This window comes from Phyllosticta citriasiana (genome assembly GCF_038021145.1).
Source record: "Phyllosticta citriasiana strain CBS 120426 chromosome Unknown IWZ02scaffold_1, whole genome shotgun sequence".
Taxonomy (NCBI): domain Eukaryota; kingdom Fungi; phylum Ascomycota; class Dothideomycetes; order Botryosphaeriales; family Phyllostictaceae; genus Phyllosticta; species Phyllosticta citriasiana.
The window spans coordinates 743,386-762,948 of record NW_027117278.1 but is presented as its reverse complement, the minus strand read 5'-3'; the positions used below and the strand labels follow the sequence as shown (position 1 = coordinate 762,948).

The window sequence follows — 19,563 nt, the reverse complement described above, 5'->3', positions numbered from 1 at the left end:
CATCTATGTAACTTGTACCTGCCTGTCACACGTTGACCAGTACCTACCACCCAGCTGCTGCTCTGCTCACTCAGCGCCGGGCTTCCTTGGTTGTGCCTGACCTGACCCTGACGACTCGAAATCCACCCCCTGGTAATTCGGTTCTCCATGTGGCAAACCCCCAAGACAGGCACAGCCCAGTTAATATGGCGGTGTTTGCCCGCCGGTGACTCGCAGGCGCCTCGTTAAGCAGAGCGCCAAACGGAGGCGCTCGCAGCTCATGTCACACTCCTTGCTTCTGCCCATCTCCCGCGCTGTGTGGGTGTGTGTTTCGGCCAGGCCATGGCACCGGCGGCCGACGTCGCACAGCAGTGCCAGCGTGCCGCCTGCGTCGACGGTCGACGGTCGACGGTCGACGGTCCACACCGCACTCTCCCAAGACATCCATCAATGAGGACCACCACCGCCCGCCACGCTAGTTACAGTACGAGTCCATACGACATTTGGTGCCGTGCAACGAGAAACCCCCCAAGAGGCATCCAATCCAAAGCGCTAGACGCCCTCGCACAACAAGGGCGCCTTTGACCTCTTGCGCTCAGAAGAGATGGATCGAGGGGGCGAGACGTAGCACGGCGTGGGCAGCCCCCCCCGGCGCCAGACGGGCGAGAATAGCAGTGCTTATATTGATGCAAGCCGGCTGCTGAGAACATCACTCTCGTGCGTGCGCTGCTCGCTGCTGCTGCGCGTTTGCTGCGCTTCCCGCTCCCGTTTGGAACTGACCCTTTCCAGGTTGTCGCCTGCTCTGCTGCGACTTGCGCTTCCGCTAGTCTGTCTGACTGGTTCCCCGAGGCCACGTTTGATTCAAGGGGGCAGAAACATTTGTACGCTGTCCCCAGTTTCTACCTACCATTTTTTTTTCTCTCGAGTCCGTACCCTGGTGTTGCTGTTGGAGCACGCGTTGCCGTCGTGCTGCTGCTGCTGCTGCTGCTGTTGCTGCTGCTCGTGCATTGCAGTGAACGCAGCAGCTTTTCGGCATCACCCAAAAAAAGAAAAGAACAGAGACCGAAAAGCAACTGCTCCGACCCAAATACCAGAACTGTCACGTCTCAGGCTGCCAGTTTCTTCCACTCCCGCTTCTCGAGCCCCCCCGTTCTCACGTTACCTCGCCTCCTGTCCGCCGGCGCATCCACCCCCTGCCACGTTCTCCGAAGGTTTCTATTCCCAAATCCCAACTCACCTTGTTACCTCTTCTTGACCGCCTGAGGCTCATGCAGCCTTCCGTCGTCTGCCGCTGAGATGGTCTTCGGTCTTGCTCGTGGAGGCTCTGCCAATGCCCCCTCTGACGGTCCCGGCCCTGCTTCCAATCCAGTCTCCAGCGCCCCACCTTTTCCGGTTTTGGGTCCTCACAGACGCACCCCGTCGTACACCTTCATGAATCACACTCCGCGGTCCCACGAGGTGAATCCTCCGGCCGCGTCTCCTCCTCCACCCGCTCTCCGTCGCCATCAGCGGCCTGGCGGTGCCCGTGCCCCCAAGCGCCGTCTAGATAAACACGCGGAGCCCCGGTCTCAGTCCGAGACCTACAGCTCCCCGTCAGAGGCCGCTGCTCCCGGTACCGTTGACGTCGACGAGGACCGCAGCGCCACTGAACCCTGGTGGAACTTGCCTGATCAACCCTTCTGGCCCGACGGCCACTTCAACTCCTCTGCTTCGTTGGACTTGCGGTGTTCGCCTCGAGTCATCATCCTCGACGAGGAAGAAGAGGAGGAACAGCAGCAGCGGCAGTCTACCAACACCAAGAGTAGCTTGGGGGACCCTGCCAAGTCGCCCACCACGGCGGAATTTCTTCAGCGCGCTGCCGCCGGGGCAGAACCTACCAGCGGTGGTGGCAGCGTTGGTCGGCACGATACACCTACCTCGCAGACCGCAACCTCTCCACGCGTCAAGCCGGTCCTTCGCATCCAGACGACCAACATCTCTCCTGCCACAACCACTGCCAACAGACCCATCACTCGCGGCCGCCGCTTTTCCGCTTCTCAACCCCAAACTGCACCCACTTTCATCCCCTCCAACGACAAAGGTCCTTCCATCACCACTTCCATCAGCACGAGCACGAGCATCAACTCGGGCAAGCCGAAGAAAATGACCACTGTGGGCATCCCACGGGGTCCCTATGCCCGCATCCCCGGCATCGGTCCCGAGCACCGCGAACTTGCGTCCTTTCTCCGGGACACGGGACCGGCGAGCGGTAGCGAGTCTGGCAGCGGCCGCCGCAGCAAGGGGTCGACGTCGTCCAAGTCAGCGCTGAGGTTCTTGCCGGGGTACCATCGGTCGTCTGGACGAAAAGGCGGCTTCGTGGACAAGGTAGGCTCGCTGGAGGGCTGGCCTGGTAAGGGGGTTGGGATTCCGGGCATGCGGACTGGAAAGATGAGGGGTGGTGGGGCTGGTGGCAGTGGGATCAACGAGACTTTTGTACCGGCCGAGGGCGTGGTGCAAAAGGTGAGCACGACAGGTGAGTCATGTCTTGTCTCTGGTCGTCGTCGGCGAGATGGTGAGGGCATTTTCGCTGATGTCTTGAAGGACGAAAATATTTGCAGATTGTGACGGACCATCTTCCATCGGATGGGAATTCGTCGATGCAGAGTAGAAGGTGAGACTTGATTCGTGCAAAAAGGAAAGAACTTACGGAAACTGATTGTTTCACAGCAGCGACTTTGGTCTCAAGCGCCGGTCCGCTTCGCTCATGGACAAGCCCAGCAGTGGCCTGGGAACTGACACTTTCGACACCTGGCTGTCAACGCTGGCTCTCCAGCAACATCCAGATCTTTCCGACTCTCTTGTCATCCCTGAGCCGGCACAGAGTCGACTCCGCATAACCAACCCCTCGGCACCGTCAGTGTCCGATGCGCAGTCCACGACGAACAAGTCTGCGACGCTTGTCGACAATGATCAAGTCGTCAAGCAGACTGACAAGCCCAATTCCAGGCGCACCGGCTCGGCAGCTACTGACATCAAGGCGGCGCTGTTTAGCAATCCACCGAGTGGTCGCCCGTCGCCCTCTCTTGCTGCCATGAATGATGCTGAATCCGAGGCTTTCGAGACCGATGTCGAAATCATACTGCCAGTGCCAGTGGGCATGGATCTTTTGCGCTCGAAATCGGCGGACAGCTTGAGAAGCGATGAGAAAAAGACTCGGAAGCCTGGAAGCCGAGCGGAAGAGAGATCGACCGAAGAGACGAGCAGCGAGCGCCTTGCGGGACAGGGCATGTACCGGTCCAAGGAGCAAGATAGGCTCTCTGTCAGCATCAAGTCTGACCTTGAAGACGAGGAAAAGAGCCGCCAGGACTCGTTTGTGAGCGAAGGGTCGTCGTCGCCTGAGCTGGACAAAGGAGGCGTCGAGGCGACGCATCATCACAGCCGCGAAGATAAGACGCGCGCGCGCAAGCTGCGCGATCACCAGCGTCGCCGACACAACATTGACGAGATTGTGGCGCAGCCGTTGGAGGAAGAGAGCAGTGCCGGTGGACATGTTGACCGCACGACCGACATTACCACCAAAATCACCCAAGCAAATCGAGACCAGCTCGAGCGCGCGAGGCACCTGATCAGACGCTCGAATACGACGCCGTCGTCTAGCACTGCCAGGCTCTCCGTTGGAGATGGAAACCAGGGCAATGATAAGGCCAAGGATAGGGACTCGACGCGTCTCCGCCCTGCCTCGATTTGCTCCGTCTCCAACGACCCCCATCCTTCTCCTTCTCATCGGACAGGGTACACGCCTCTGACTGGCGAAATGACGCTGTCTCCCATCGTCACCGTCGCAGAGCAGATGCCTCTGCCTCGTCCCAAGCACTCGAAGAAGCCAGCGCGCCTGGTCCTGAAAGAGCGACGACAATCGCGTCCCATGGCTATCGCAGTGCGGACGAGCGCTGGGAGCTCCAACGGTATTCACGGCGGCGGCGCATCATCGTTGGCCCTTGTCGAATCCGGGCGCGCGAGGAAGAGCTTGGACGACACGGCGTTGGAGACTCGACCAGAGCGATATCCAAGTGGGAGAACTCGCAGAGCCAGCAGCCTGAAATTCGTGCCCGGCCAGCGCGATCACGCTCACCCTCATCATCACCATCACCACCACGGACACTACCAGTCGCGCCCCAACAGCCGTAAAAGCACGCACCAACACCACCACCACCACCACCATCGCCAGTCCAACAGCTTCGCCGTCGGCGGCGACAACGGCGGGGCTCGCAACAACAACAACAACCGCGCCTCGCAATTCACACTGCAGACGCCTAGCGCCATGTCCGTCGTCTCGCGGTCGTCATACCCGCGCCTCTCGCACGACTCGCGCAGCAGTCGCGGCAGCGGCAGCCTACTACAGGGAAGCACAGCGGGCGGCGGCACTGCATCCTCCTCGTCGACGACAGCGGCGGGCAGTGTCTCGCATCAGTCTTCTTCGCACCCGTCGTATCTGCCGCACTACTACCAGCACCACCATCATCACCAGCAGCAGCACCACCTAAGCTCAGCCGGCCGTGCCAAAAAGGCTGCTGGTGGCGGTAATAGTAGTGGTAGTAGCGGTGGTGGTGGTAGCGGCGGCAAAAGCAAATCGACGACCACGGCTACGTCCAACGCTGCTACTGCCACAGCCACAGCCGCGGCAGGCGGCAAGAGCAGAAAACGCAGTCGCGCGGCGGCGCTCGAGGCGCGGCTCGAAGCCGTCGAGCGCCAGAACCGCCTGCTAGAAGCAGCGCTGCAAGCCGTGTTAGCAGCGGGCGGCGCACTGGGCGGCGTTGGCGGAAGCAGCAGCGTCGGCATGATTGGCAACGGCGAAGACGACGACAGCGAGTGCGGTTGTGGGTGGGAGAGTAGTACGAGTATTAGTAGTAGTGCGAGTGATGTCGAGGAGGTGGAGGTAAATGTGGACGAAGAGGAGCAGCCGCAGTTGAAGGAGAGGAGGAGTAAGGAGAAGGCGCCCAAGGGGAAGCTTGTTGAGGAGGTGGATGTGGCGTAAGAGAAGACGTAGGAGATGAGATGGTATGGGTCGAGCGTATTAATGAGTGATGAGAGGCGCGGCTTTTTGCTTCTTTTCTGTCTTCTGTTTGTCTGAGACGCGCGTATGTATGTATGTGCGTGTGTGGGGTTGTGGGTGCCTGCCTCTGCTTGCTCCCTGGTTGGTGTTGTACAGGAATCGTACACCTTCTCCGCCCTCTCTTTTTCGCCTTTTCCAACGACGCTGTTCGATTGAGTGCGTGGATAATTATGATGCAAACCCAAAAAAAAAAAAAAAAAAGGAAAGAAAAGAAAAGAAAAGAAAAGAAAAGAAAAGAAAAGAAAAGAAAAGAAAAGAAAAGAAAGGAAAAGAAAAAATGAAAAAGGTGCGAAGGGAAAAGGAGAAAGTTGGGGAGCAGCAATGGACAAGAATCCCACCCACTATGCTTAATACCTTGAGTGAACGAGAGCGCAAGCAGGATGCGCCTACGACTTTGCGTTGACAACGTCTCCACTTCCAATGGTGACCATGCTCTCTCTTGTTGGTCGTCAGTCGGTAGTTTTCTTCAGGAACGGGGGTTTCTCGTGAGTGCAAATGTACGGGGTATCAGATGGATGTCAATTCTGGAATTTGGAGGAAAGGGGGGCTGGAAGTAGCGGCCTGAATTTCTTCCCGAAGATGGTCGCATCAGCGCCTCGGCTCTTCCTCATTTAGAACGTGGATATCGTCAAGGTGGCATTTTCATGATGGAGACGTTGTGGTGTCGTCGGTCTTGACCGCAGCTCATGGGTCCAGGCAGGGGCTAAATTAAGTGTGTCGGCGACGATCAGTCAGGGCAGGGCAGGGCAGGGCAGACCCCCGCGCAGGGGTGTCCTCCCCGCCAAAAACATCATCAATCACAACGGCCTCTTCTTCTCTTCTCCCACCTCCTCCAACTTTGTTCCTGTACAGAATCCCCTCATCTGACCCTTTTTCGCTCTACCTCCTCCTCTACAACTCCCATTCTCCCAGCTTTTGGCTTTGGATTTGGCACACATCCGTCCCGCACCTGCCTCCTTGCTCTCGACCAAAGTCCCCAGCCTCTCCAACACTTCGACTTTTCCTCCTTTTCTGGAACGCCTGATCAGCATCGACTCCTTCGACCGTGTCCACAATCCGATCCGTCGCCCTCAGCTTCATATCCACCCCATATATCCCATTGACCTCCCACCATGTCGATCCTCTCCGACCCCAACGCCCCCCTCTTTAGCACCGAGTTCATTTCGCCGACGGTCCTCTCCGCCCTGCCGCAAGGCTACACATGCCGACCGATTCGGCGCAGCGACTACCACGCAGGCTTCCTCGACGTGCTGCGCGTGCTGACGACGGTCGGCGACGTGAGCGAGAAGCAGTGGAACGAGCGCTACGACTGGATGAGCCGCCGCAATGACGAGTACTTCCTCATCTGCATCATCGACGACAGCGGACGCATCGTAGGCACGGGAGCTCTAGTCGTCGAGCGCAAGTTCATCCACGGCCTCGGCCTCGTCGGACACATTGAGGACATTGCCGTTGCAAAGGACCAACAAGGCAAGAAGCTGGGGCTGCGCATCATCCAGGCGTTGGACTTTGTCGCCGAAAAGGTGGGCTGCTACAAGGTGAGTTGGCGCTGTCCCCCTCCGTGCGCATTTGTCCGTTTGATCGCGGCGCTCACTGGCGGATTCGATCGGTGCTCATATCGTCGACCCTCAGACCATTCTCGACTGCTCCGAGGCAAACGAGGGCTTCTACGTCAAGTGCGGATTCAAGCGTGCCGGCCTCGAGATGGCGCACTACTACGACACGCCCAAGGCCTAAAAAGAACATCTTTCTGGATATACTACTGTCGGATAATTGGTCAAGACTTGACTGCAGTGCATGGGAATGGGAATGATGAGCGATCAGCACAGCTGCCTTCAGCCGCGGATTTCAAAGAGATGAGCGATTCAAGACGGGCGTTGGAAGAATGTTAAGACCTATCTAAACGAGATTTTAATCTTGTGCGTGTCAGCCAAATGCCTCTTTTCTGCTTGCGCTTGACGTGCTGCAAGGCGCAGATTTCGTGCGCGTTGACAAGGACTGGTCACATGCGCGGCATCCATGCGGTCTATCTAATCTCTGAACCTCTGTCTATAAAACGACGACGAATCCGTGGGGCCGCTGAACTGCGACGATTTTTTCCTCGAACGTCTATGCTAATCGTCCCGGTGTTTGCACTTCCAACCAACGGAAAACAGAAACCTGCCATCGACCAACACATATTCAACTTCACACCAATACTGCCGTGGGCATCTTGCCATTTTGCTATGGCTCTCGTCGGAGCTACCAGGCCTCTGATCGAGCCATGAGATTGCTTGCAATTCGTTCGCGCCGTATGCAATGCGTATCGACGAGACGGCAGCACCGATTCAGCAGGGAAACTTGTACGCAAGAGCGTGGATCGGGTTGAATATGGATTATGGGCCCAGGACATGGTGGCACTACTTTCGAGGGGACATAATCGAAGTCTCATCCTGAAGAGCAACTGAAATTCTTGCTAATGGGTGGACATAGGCCCCTCTAGGACTGACTGGTAACGGCTAGAATTCCGGAGAAAATGGCGGACAGAATGGATGAAGACTCTCACGCTCACGGCTGCGTCCAAGGAGCGGTCGACCAGCACTATGGACAACTTCAGGGTGCTCCCATTCCGGTTGATACCCAATGTGCACCGTCACGGAACGTTCTGGAGCCCTTCAACTCTACCAGCCGCTACCACATGTCTACGACTGGACATCGGCCGACGTTTCAGATCACAGAGAAACATCTCCAAGGCCAGCCGTGGTCTTCCTCGACACAATTGGTCCATGAAGCCCACGGGATGGTCGACATTGGCAGCTCTCAAAAGATTTCAAACCTACAGACAGTTATATAGGTGCATCGATCGTCGGCGAACTCGCTTTGCATCATCATCAAAAACTACGCGGAAAGATCCGTCAGATCCAGCACGGAGCGCACGCTCCTCTTGGCTCTCAGTGCTTCTGATCGAACGGACGCGGTGAACAGAGTTACTGCAAGGCTGCAGCCCAGCAAAGGAAAAGACGAAAGCGGGTAAGGAGCGGAACAGTTCGGCAGCGACCAGGAACAAAGCTGAAGCGAACCTGATTGCTGACCGCAGGAACGATCGATGCATCGTCTTGCTGCGGCACTGTGCCGACGCGTTGGTAAAAGCTTGCTTTCAAAGTTCTTCATTGCACGCTCGTAGCTCATAGCTTTGACAAAAGGCCGAGGCTGGTGAACGCGCCATCGCTTTCCCGTCACCCGTGTGCAGCAAGCATTCCAAGAGCGCAAGAGACGGAAAAAATCTTCGTCTTCTCCCGGCTCTCCTGCTACTGTTGGGCAACGTCGACCAGGACACCTTGAAGTCCATACCAACATGGTGCAGCGGTACGGAAAAAGAAGACAATGCATTCCACCCGGGCGTAGCGAGCATGCAGGACAAGAAGTCGTCGTCGTGGAAGACGGTTCACACAAATTGTTCAGCTTCTACTTGAATCATTCTTCTATTTGGGTAACGGTATCCCTCTAACCTTGAAGATGTGAGACTAAATCTTTCCACATGGCAGCGCACGAGAGCATGTCATCTGCGTGCCTTGCGCAGAGCATTTTATTCGCCGAGGAATAAGAAAGAAAGACCTCGTCCATTTACTCTTCTTCAAATAAGTCAACTGACTGAGCGATGCCGATACTCCGTAACCCTGTGGCAAGCATGCTATCTTGTCTTGCTGGGTGAATCAGAACCACTCATTCCCAACCGCACGTGACGCGAGAGAAAAGGCTGTAGCCCTTAAATTCAGTCTCTCTCATTTCGAGTTGGCTTTCGGAAATGTTCGGCATGGGCGGCACCCTCCACTTTCGTCTCCGCAGCAGCCTCTGGCAAGCCAATAGCAGCCGCCTTGTGCTTTTCTTGGTAGGTTTTTTTTTTTTTTTTTTTTTTTTCAGCGTTTCGTATCAGGTCGGCTCCAGCCGCTGCTGCCCCATGACTCTCTTCCTGGACCCAGGGGTGCGGAAAGCCAACCGAGCCACGCAGAGCTCCGCCGTCATTGCGGGCGGCACGTTCTTTCTCTACCACATACCTACTCAAGACTCCATTTACGTAAGCGGTGGTGGTTGTTGTTGATTGCAATCTGATGAGAATGGTGATGGTGGCGCAGAAGCAGGAGACGCGCGGCTTGGTGGACCACCGCAGTGCTGTGGGTTTGCCGCTCGCTCTTTGCTCAGCTCTTCAAGTCACAGCACAGCGCCACGTTCTCTCTCTCTCGCGCGCTCTCGCTCTCCGGTCACCCATCCAAATCAGCGCCAAATAAGGCTGATGCCGAGCATGCATATCGCCACGCGCCCAGTTCGTCTGCCGGCATTCAAAAAGCAGCAGTAGCAATAGCGTCGGCAGCGGCAGTGGGCAGCGGCGACTGCGTCAAACAGGGTGGAGCGTGGTCAAAAGAATAGAAGCCAAACCAAAGGAAAAATGTAGCGTGTTGACGAGGAGTGGAAGAGAGAGCGAGAGCCAAGAACAGCTCCGCTTTCCGGGGGGGGGGGGGGGGGGGGGGGGGGCCGCAATGCCTTCTCTAAGACAGAACGGGCTGTGCAGGGGCGCGTGTTGTGGCAGGCAGGCAGGCATGGCTGTCGTTCCCGCGACCCCGTTTGGGACAACAGAACGACTGCTTGCTTGCGCTGCTTTGCGTTCTCACTCTGCAAACCACTGCGCGGGAGGGAAGGATGCGGTCCGAGCTGAACATCATTTTTTCCCTAAACTTAGTTTGACATATCAGTTTCAAATCAAACGTTCATCATCGCTTCAGCAGTGCGGACTTTGCGAAGGAAAAACGAATTTCATTTTGCTCACATACCGTAAGGAGAGTCTCCCACCACTACCAATCCTCACAAAGCCGTCATTCCCTCACAAAGTGTGAAAAAATACCCTCGGTGAAAACTGTTGTTGATTTTCCAGATTGACATACCGCCGGTCCGTGCGCATTTCAGACAGTGACCAATTCCTCCATCAATAAAAGCCCGAAATTAGAAGAAGACGAATACGAAATCTCCATTCCCTAAGCACCCAAGAGCTCCGCATAGACTGCAGGTAGCAGGTTGATCTTATCGTCGAGGCGGGTGGCGAGCGCGTCCATCTTTATATGCCTCATGGAGGACAATCCCGCAGTTTGTGGTCCAAATCGTAGATAGCATCAGATATGCTTTCACACAGCCGGAGATCTGGCGGATAGTTGCTCGAACAACCGGCGTTTTCATAGTCTTTTTCTTTCCGCCAGTATATTTGCTTCCATTCCGCACATTGCCAGGAGGGAGCGTCACGCGCGTGGATCTTCTGTGTGACGGCGTTTTTGGGCGTTTTGCGTCACGCGCGTGAATCTTCTGTTTAACAGCGTTTTGGCGGCAGCGACATGGTTGGCTTTTTCCTGACAATTGGTCCCCAGAAATGTCTGGCAAGAGTCCAAAGATTCTTCCAGATCGCTACACGTAGAGGGATTTGGTGGCTTCGGATCCATGCAACCGCTTTGCATATAGTTTTCTTCAGCCATGTCGCATTCGATCTCATATTGCTCGCATAGCGGCGTGTCGGAGTTTGCATCACGCGCATGGATCTTCTGTCCAACGGCGTTTTCGGCGGCAGCATCACGTACGTGGATCTTCTGTCCAACGACGTTTTCGGCGCCAGCGACGGAGATGGCACCGACCGACATGAGGAAGAGGGTCAGAACTGAAGTGGCTGCGATCAGGAACCGCATGGTGATCGAGCTTGATTATTTTGAGGAAGAAGATGGGATCAATATTTGAAAGGCAGATACAGTAAAGTGATGGGTTGGAATAGCGCGCTTCAACCGAAACTGCAATTTATGGCTTTCTCGAAATATTTATATCTTTCGAGATGACCTTGCCAAGTCACTCCGCTCCATCCGTCTCTATAGATCTTTGCCTCAGCAATGATCCTGTCTAACAACATTCTCATCTAGTCACTCCTCCCGATTCCGTGCGCCTCTGGCTGGGAACTTACGCTGCCCAGGCATGCACACGGCGCGCTCAGGCCTCGACCGTATAATTATGGACGTGCACGCAACTAGCTCCCGCACCATTACACTAAAAACCCGATAAAACTACAGGCCACTAAGAACACTAGGACTCAAACACCACACCACTAGACTAAAGAAAGACTAATATAAAAGCCCCGTACTAATTATGGCTGCATATAAAAAATGTGAAACAATGAAAAAAAAGAGGTGTTTAGTTAAGGTAATAATCAGGGCTAGGGGATTAGGGTGTGAAGTTAGGGTGAGAGAAGACTATATCCTAATTAGGGTTAGGGTTAGGTTAAGCCAGGATGTGTAATCTGTAAAGACATGCAGCCAAGCGTGCCACGTCCACAATTATACGGACCATTGCTCAGGGCGAAGAGAATAACCTCACCTGAAAAGACTCTGACTTCGCTCTCCCGTCCCTACATCCACAAGCCCCCGCCTCCACCCATATTCGACCGAAACACGAGGCTGCTTACAAGCTATTTGGAGGTGCACATGGACTGTGAATCAATCTAGGAGGGGAAATTGAACTATAAGTCTGACATTGGAGACGAAGCAGCAGCAGGTCAGTCAGTCACTTGCTAGCAGCTGTTCAATGCGCGTCAGTTTGACAATCTGTTCAGCTATTGACGGCCAGAGGTATGGTCTATGAAATTTCCATGATGGTGTTTCATTGGGTGATGTTGATCGCGCCAAAAAACACTGCGCGCTCAGAAGACACCGCGGCCATAGCAAACACGTTACTTTCGGCCTCTCTCCATGACAAAATGGATTCCAGGCAGAATCGGCTTTGATGGAAACGCACGCGCGTGACTCTGCAGAAAGATCGCAAATCTCAGGCAGACAGCATGGGCATTCCAAGAAGTAGTACATTACCCATGTTCCATGTACACATTTGAGTTTCTGGGGGTCTTGCGAGCGGACGTCTTGCCCAAAAGCATTACCCGCCTGCGGGCTTGGCAACCAAAAAGCAAAGAGGGTTTTTTGTTAGATCTGCAGACCAAACAGTGTGGTGGCCATCGTCGGCTGCAGCAGTGCCGCAGGTGCCTAGCTTAGCAGGTTCTGCCAGTAACGCTTTTCCCTTGAAGATATGCAAAGCTGAAACGTGTTTCTAGAACAAGCGTAAACAGAGACATCATCCAAAAGGCTTGCCGCAGTAGGGTTTGCCACCTGAACCGAACCTTATACAGAAGGGCAGGCATTTGGCTGAGAATCGGTTGGACGCGAGCTTCTGATTCTGCGGTCTAGCTTTTCGAGCAATTCAGCAGGAAACAAGTGCCCCTTTCAGCGACGCATTGGCGCCCTACTTACGGCTGCCGTGAAGCCGCTCGAAAGAAGCCTTTCATGAGCAAAATGCGAGGCACGTTTTTGGCACACAGTTCTAAGGCCGACGATGGGTGCCAGGGAAGACGAGGGCGACAGGTCCGGATGCTGAGACCTGAAGGTGAATCACTCGCGAGAGATGGTTGACAAAAACAGCTGCGCTCGCCAACCCAATGCAGCCTTCTGCTTGAACAGCCGGAAGGGTGCGGAATCGGATTGGTTGTGGAAATTGGCAATGCCAGCAAACTCGCCTTGAGGAAGACATGATGACAAGAGAATGCGATTGAAAGTTGCCGACGCTGAGAAGGAACTTCACGACGCATAGTTTGACCAGAAAAGTCAAAGCGGTGGACCAGCGCTTTCCGATTGGTTTACTCACGAGCCTCTCCAACTTGTTCAAGTCTTGCATGTCTTTCCATAATTGGAGCTCGGAGCCTTGCGGAAAGAGTCTTGTTGTTTGAAGATTGGAAGAGACGGAGTAGGGATAAAGCTGTAAGATAAGAGAATGCAGGAACGCATCTACCTTCCCGACAGCCTACGTGGACATGCGCCTTCTCGACTCTTCACGTGACTTGCCAAGAGATTGGGAGCCGTGTACTATCTATGTTGTCTAATGTGGAATTATTGCTGTTGCTATCTCTTTTCCTCGGTTCTCAATCTAGTCCCCTAAAACTGCTGAGCAAAGGATTTGAGAACCAAAGCCCTGCTTTCCCGAACGCTTCAAATATTCAAATTCACCATTTCCGGTGCTCCCTTTCCGTGGAGCATGCTGGGTATTTCGTTGGACTTCGACACACGCTTGTAACTTTGTGAGGTTTCTTCTACCGCGGCAAAAAATGAGGCGCTTATGGCAATTGCCGGAAGCGTGAAACTATTTCTAGCATTTGAGATTCGCCACTCTTTCAGTTGGTCTTGTAGGACTCTGAGGGTAAAGAGCCTCACATTGCAGTCTGCAAGTATTCTTACGTTCCAGCCTCAATTCTGAATCACATACGCATTTGAGTCTGGGGTGTGATAGGCTTTGTGGAATGACTAAGGTCCGCCGGCTCTAAGGACGCTTTTAAAGTTATAGTCTGTTAGGCTCACGAACTGTGAAAGCCATTGCGGCATGACTCATGGCTTTTGAATTTCTTCGAGGGACCGTCTCATCCAGAGCAGCTGGGCATTTGTAGAACGATGAGGCTCACCGTCTGAAAAGTTGGATTCGTTGGCCTCACTACAATGTAGAAAGGACTCCGGGAGGACTGACAAGATCACACATACGATTAATGCAACAGACCCTCGAATTGAACATTTTTGCCATTAACCACATCCAGTCTACCACCGCTGCCGAAGCTTCTTGCGCGCTACTTGCGCTTCTGCCGCCTGCTGACCGGCCTGCTGCTGTCCAGCCTGTTGTCCGTTCTGTCCCTCTAGCGCCTGAGCCTGAGGCTGGCCCGCTGCTGGTGGTTGCTGCTCGGCCTGAGCAGGCTGGACGGCTGGCTGTTGTCCGGCCTGCGGTTGCTGAGCCTGGGCATTACCTTGTCCAGCGGCATTTTGGCACGCAGACAGGGCCTGACTCGTCAGTATAGATCACGTTAAGCGGAAAGCCTAGGGAACTTACTGCCTGTTGATTCTGCTGGTTCTGCGAAATTCCACCCGAAAACGCCGTGAGCAGTTGGTCAATGACGGCAGGTCTTTCTGCGGGTCACCCGTCAGGCTTTGAGCAAGAGTCATCTCTTGCATTTGCGCATTCGCCACAGTCTGTAACCCGGGGGTGGCGGGGTTACTCTGGCCGGCGATGCCCTGGTTCGTCTGGCGGATTGTGATGCCAGAACCGACGACGGTAATAAGATTGCTTTTGAGGCTGCTAAAGAGGTTTTGGTCGCCCACGTCGTTGCTCTTCAAGAATGACTGGATTGCTGTCGTGCTGAGTTGCTCGTTTTGCTGTACCAAAATGTTGGAGCCGATTCCATTGAAAAGAGCAGACGCGATTTTGCAGGCGTCGCCAGGCGCCTGTCCTGCCGCTTGTGGAGCGGCTCCTGCTCCTCCGCCAGCCCCAGCAGCTTGGGGATTTGCACCAGCTCCAGTGGTGTTGTCGGCACGGATGGATGGGAAGTAGGGCCCATAGGCCACGGAGAAAGGGACGAGAGCGAGAACGAATACCGAACCGATTTTCGAAGGCATTGTGACGACTAGAAATTATTCGCGATTATTGTTGCTGGGTCTCCAGGACATGTACAATAGGGACCGACACGCTCGCGAGAATTAAGATCAACTTAACCAGGCGTGGAAAGGAATGACGAGGCAGCGTGGCTTCACGCTTTTGCGGGAAAGCGTTCAACCGAGTTGGACCAAAATTTGAGCTTCAACGCTGTTTGTGAGGAATATCTTGAATATAAAGCCGGAAAGACGATGGAGCGTTCAGGCACAGCCTGTCCAGAGCGGGCCATTCCTGTCGGAGTCTCGGTGGTTTTCGATTTTTTCGCCCTACCTGGGTTTCATGTGCGGCAGCAGACAGTGGTTTACAAATTCGAGTGGTGCGAAAATTTGGTGTCTCAGGTATGAGACGCTTCTTCGCCGGCCGACTCAATCAGACCACTTGAGACGGGTGTCAAGGGGCTTACCATCAGACGCGCGCAGAATGCCTTTGAGTTGGCTTGTGCGATGCTGGGGCATTGTCATCAAGATCAGGTCGCGAGGTCCACAAGCCAATCGCTCTACGTATGGCCCTACAAGGACGAAATGTCAACGCTCTCGAAATGTCCAGAATTGAAGTAGGCGAGCATCGACCCTTGTTTGAAGTGCTTTTAGTTGTGTGTGATCCGGCGTCGCAATAGGCGCATCCATCTCTCCAGTGGTCTGGCTTCGCGTTCGCACTAATTGAAAACCCTACCAGTAGGCGCTGTTATTTGCCAGCCATTCGAGACTCTCGCGTAGCTGAAGTGAACCAATTTGCCAAGTCCACTTCGTCGCTGCTCGCCGCTCCCGTAGTGCAACTTTGATCGATTGATCCACGCGAAGCTGCCAACAGCAGCAGTAACGAATAAGGCATTCGTCGTTGAAGATGCAAATGACTGTGTTACACATTGGCAGCGCCAAAAGCCTTGATTGAATGTCGGAAGATGCGCTGCCAAGTTGGAATCCAGGTAATAGTTCTCGGGATATAGTGCAACGTGGTCCATGGCAAGCATTGTTCACTCGGTCATGAGCCAAGCTGTCGAATCAGACAAGCGCTGCGTCGGTTGCCCAAGTCTTTCAACTTGCGGTTGGTAATGGCTCTTAGTGCCGCTTGGTGGGTTGGCATTGTGCAATCCCAGTACAGCCCCGGTCAATGCGAAGCTCATGATGCGTGATGCAGGGAAAGAACCAGAACTTAGCCACAGGTTTGGAGTCAAAGGCTTATTTGATACGTGCGACCAGGCCCAGTGCAAAGCATTTTGACATGCTCCACTACTGTTCCGACTTTCGGCTGCGGGTTTAACAGAAAGCCGTTTCTGGAGCGTCGCGGACTTGATCGGATCCATTGCCTCCATAAATGCACAAAGCACCTACCCCAGGTTTCCAGCACGGTGAATTTGCGCCATCTAGCACTCGTTTTGAGCAACAGTCAGAGCTGCATTGCTTCCTAATCAGACTTCGCAGGAAAAGTAGCAGGTCGCGTCAAATCCGGCATCGCGATCAAGTTCCTTCCGCTCGAGAACGCACGGGAAACCCAAATTCAACATGGCGCTTGAACTGGGAACTGGATAAGCCACTGAGCGGCTGGCCACTTGGCCTGCAGCATACTTTGAGCAGGAGCGTTGGAGCGAAACCCCTGAAGCAACAGGTCAGTTCTACAGCAGACGGTTGCCTTGGGCTCAAATGGTGGGCTAACCTGCATCCGAGGTCCAACAATCACACCTGGACTGTTTGACGGCGTGTTGGTAGAAATGGTGGCATCTGCCTCAAAATACCGAGGCTTGACAACGACGTGTTGGCTTCGATTCGCACAGAAGGTACAGACGACGGACCCGTCGGCGTTCGCGCAGGGCCTGATGGGGTCTCGACCTAACGGTTTCTCAACAAACGCTCGGTGGGAACTACCACGGCATTCAAGTGTAGACAGTAACACAACCGCTTGGACAAATCTCCGTTTTCAGATTGGCATATCCGACATGTCTTGAGTGGAGCTTTGGCTTCGGAGTCCGGCCATTTTGAATGCGAGTTGATGCCGTCCGATGGAGGCTTCTGGGTCAACGGTCCGCTCGGTTCTCAACATCTGGCCTATACCACTTGCCATGCGTCGAGCTCGTACTCACCGTACGGTCGAAGCATCAGGCTTCACCACCCTCCAGGTCAATTCTCGCCTTCAGAGTTGTAGATCAGCATGATCGAATTCTCTGCTTCTCCTTGAAAGGACTCTTGCCAATGACGTTTGATTTTGGACAATTCTTTTCCTCAGGGACATGACCTCCTTTGGGCAAGTCAGTCGTGATGTCAAAGGAGCTCTTGCTTCTTGGTGACCAAGACTCGTTCCTGGCTTTCTAGTCAAACAGATGCCTCAGACAAGCTCTGCTGTGTTCGCAAGGACAACCATGAGATTTTAGGGCTACATGCACAGCCAAGATATCCAGGTTGTCATTGAACTTTGCCATTTCTTCAGTCATCATCGGTTCTGTTTGGCCTTCACCAAGCCCGGTCAAGTCAACACGTCTTCGCGAACCTTGGCCGTCGTTTCGACGCTGCTCCAAGTCACTGCCTCGTAGCATCAGCTCAGGTTGAGTAAGGGGAGTATGAGGAACTTATCAAAAAATCTTGGGCCACCTCCCCGAGTAGCCCCGGAGAGGCGGCTAGGGCTCCTCGCCCTCCCCCCAGTCTTACCCAACCGCTCACCCCTTTGGTGGCCTCCACCATCAAATGCCCCTCGCTCGCCCACGCATGCCCCTCCACAAGCTCAACAACCACAGCGTCACATTCGGGCCCCTGGCCGCCAGCCAGCAAGCTCGAATATAGTCCCGACCTCTCCGCCAACCCATCCAAGGGTCCAGACTAACGCAGGTGGAAGACATGAAGGAGAGGATGTGAATAAGCTGGCAGACGCCGTTGGCAGACAAGCCGCAACTTTGAGCCTCACTCTAGAGAGGTCCCGCCTCTGGCGACTGGAACCCAGCCGCAAGTCATCGTACTCTTCCACGAAAACCGGCCTCTGCTGAAACGGACGTGGTTTGTCGGCAAGTCGGGATTGTCGATTTTGCTATCCTGTTGCTGTGTACCAGAAGAACGCTGTGAAGCTAGGTGGACGAACAGTGTCGGAACGACAAGGGTTGCAAAGAACAGTTGCACGAATTTACGGACTCGAGTTCTGTAAGAATCGCAGCAATTGTCAGCCCTGGCCACAGTTACTACGCCGCTGTCAGCTTCTCTACTGCTCTTGCAGAACCACAAACGGCACTGCCTCGCTTCATCCAAACCCCGATGCCTTGCACCAAGAATTCATCTCTCTGTTGTTGTAGCAGCCATCCCAGAGACACGTTTTTGTTTCCCTGTCGCCACCTGAAAGCAGCGCCGAGGGCGATATTCAGCGGACAAACAACATCCTCAAAAACCGCTTCCATCTCCACGCGTGTGCGGAGGTAGTGTCGTACCCAGTTGGAAAACAAAGTCGACAGGCTCGGCGCTCACCAGTAATCCCATCGCTGGCCGTTGGGGCTGATGATTATCACGGCTGGTCGGACGACACCATACGGTGACATTGCATGTGGCGGGTGCCGTCGCAAAGGCTGGAGACTGTGCTGGATGATATGTACTCCAGCAAGATTGAACGGGGTCGAGCATCGGGTTCGCTGGGCATTTCTGCTTGCGGAGTTGGAGAACTGCTCGGGATCTTCACCACTGCCGGAATGGCAAGACCAGTCAAGATTGCTAGCCCCTTGTGCGTATCAGATCCGCCTGCATTTTTCGAGAATGTCGACCCACACCCACATTCGCCAAGAAGAATTGAACCCCCAATATGCCCTTCGGATACCTGACGACAGACCTGCAGACTTTCATGTGGAACAGCATGCCGAACTCCCTCTGTATGGTGCTCGCAGATGCCGCTACACGCAAAGCGTGATTCTGACGATGCTATCTGCCAAGTGGTCATGGAGGTGAGGGGCATGCGTTCTGTTGTCAGACAGGCGCAAATAGCCATGAAGACAGCGGCCAATCAGGTATTACCGGCTGGGTATATTGACGATGCAAGTCACATGGTTGGAAGCGGACAGCACCGAAGCTGCTTGTGAGGGTCGAGGCACCTTTCAGTAGCCCAAGACGAATCTGATGTTGCAGGATCAGCAGCCCGACAGGCCTCATATGAGTTTGACAGGGTAAGAAAATCCCATCGACGACCCTCGGAAGGCGCCCGGCAGCTCCCACCTGTGCTATCCCGTCAATCTTGCCAGGCACTTTGCCTCAAAGCCGCCCACATAGACCAGAGTCTGCTGTCCGGATTGATGAATCGACGCGCGTCCTTTTCGAGGATCTTACCAAAACGACGCATGAAACCTCCCCAAGACCACGATTCTCGCTTTGACAACCCTTCCGACAACCTTCGTCCCGGCCGAGGCACACAGGCACATCGGGAGGCTTCCAGGTGCTAGTCACGAGGTCGGCAACTGCGCTGAAGCCCGTGAGACTGAACCCGAAATAGGTTAGGGTTAAGTTCCGAATCCAATCCTCCCCATCGCGTCTCCCAAAAGGGCAGCACCGCGACGACCAAACCACAAACACCATGAGACCGTGCTGAGAGGCTCGAGTGAAGGGCCGGCGCCGCAAGTGCCAACGCATATGGAGTGTGGTTAAACATCCCTACTCTACCGTGAGGTGTTTCGGGGGACCAGAGACGGCGCTGTCATGGGAGGGAGCTGCTTCGGCTGTGTTGACGCGAACGCGCGAGAGATGGGCGGATGAAGAAAGGCGCGTGCCGTGAGGCTCCACAAGTGTCAATGTCGTTGAAGGCTGAAGCGACGGTGTTGGGATTGGCGGCAAAGTCGAATTGATACGAATTCGGAGAGCGAACGTGAGTGATTCCGCAAAGTCGTTGGTTGTGGAGGTGTAAAAGAGAGACGAAACGGTGGAGGTTAGGGAGACGCGTTTTCGGTTAGCGCATATTGCGAAAGCACGTGGATGACGTAAGACCAGCTGGAGACGGGAAGCTCCAATCGTCGTGGCATCGAA

The 19,563-nt window shown here is 54.5% G+C and overlaps 4 protein-coding genes across 4 annotated transcripts; 2 read left to right on the top strand and 2 right to left on the bottom strand.

The window, feature by feature from the left end:
- Positions 1-1,275: 1,275 nt before the first annotated feature.
- Positions 1,276-4,993, top strand: IWZ02DRAFT_486446 (uncharacterized protein; the record flags this gene model as incomplete). The annotated part of the gene is made up of 3 exons (XM_066769263.1): positions 1,276-2,491; positions 2,560-2,629; positions 2,686-4,993. 3 exons carry the CDS (start codon positions 1,276-1,278, stop codon positions 4,991-4,993), a joined length of 3,594 nt encoding a protein of 1,197 aa, XP_066626904.1.
- A 1,190-nt stretch (positions 4,994-6,183) lies between these two features.
- On the top strand, positions 6,184-6,808 carry IWZ02DRAFT_369817 (glucosamine 6-phosphate N-acetyltransferase; the record flags this gene model as incomplete). Its single annotated transcript, XM_066764461.1, has 2 exons — positions 6,184-6,609; positions 6,704-6,808. 2 exons carry the CDS (start codon positions 6,184-6,186, stop codon positions 6,806-6,808), a joined length of 531 nt encoding a protein of 176 aa, XP_066626903.1.
- A 3,329-nt stretch (positions 6,809-10,137) lies between these two features.
- IWZ02DRAFT_8719 (uncharacterized protein) lies at positions 10,138-10,946 on the bottom strand. Its single transcript, XM_066771349.1, has one exon. The coding sequence runs from the start codon at positions 10,771-10,773 to the stop codon at positions 10,336-10,338; it is 438 nt and encodes a 145-aa protein (XP_066626902.1). The 5' UTR covers positions 10,774-10,946; the 3' UTR covers positions 10,138-10,335.
- A 2,755-nt stretch (positions 10,947-13,701) lies between these two features.
- Positions 13,702-14,550, bottom strand: IWZ02DRAFT_428992 (uncharacterized protein; the record flags this gene model as incomplete). The annotated part of the gene is made up of 2 exons (XM_066765953.1): positions 13,702-13,942; positions 13,988-14,550. The coding sequence occupies 2 exons, from the start codon at positions 14,548-14,550 to the stop codon at positions 13,702-13,704; spliced, it is 804 nt and encodes a 267-aa protein (XP_066626901.1).
- Between the last annotated feature and the right edge of the window lie 5,013 nt (positions 14,551-19,563).

Bases quoted from the DNA above. Each gene is read 5' to 3' on its own strand.
- IWZ02DRAFT_8719 (XM_066771349.1), bottom strand. From the start codon at position 10,773: ATGCGGTTCCTGATCGCAGCCACTTCAGTTCTGACCCTCTTCCTCATG.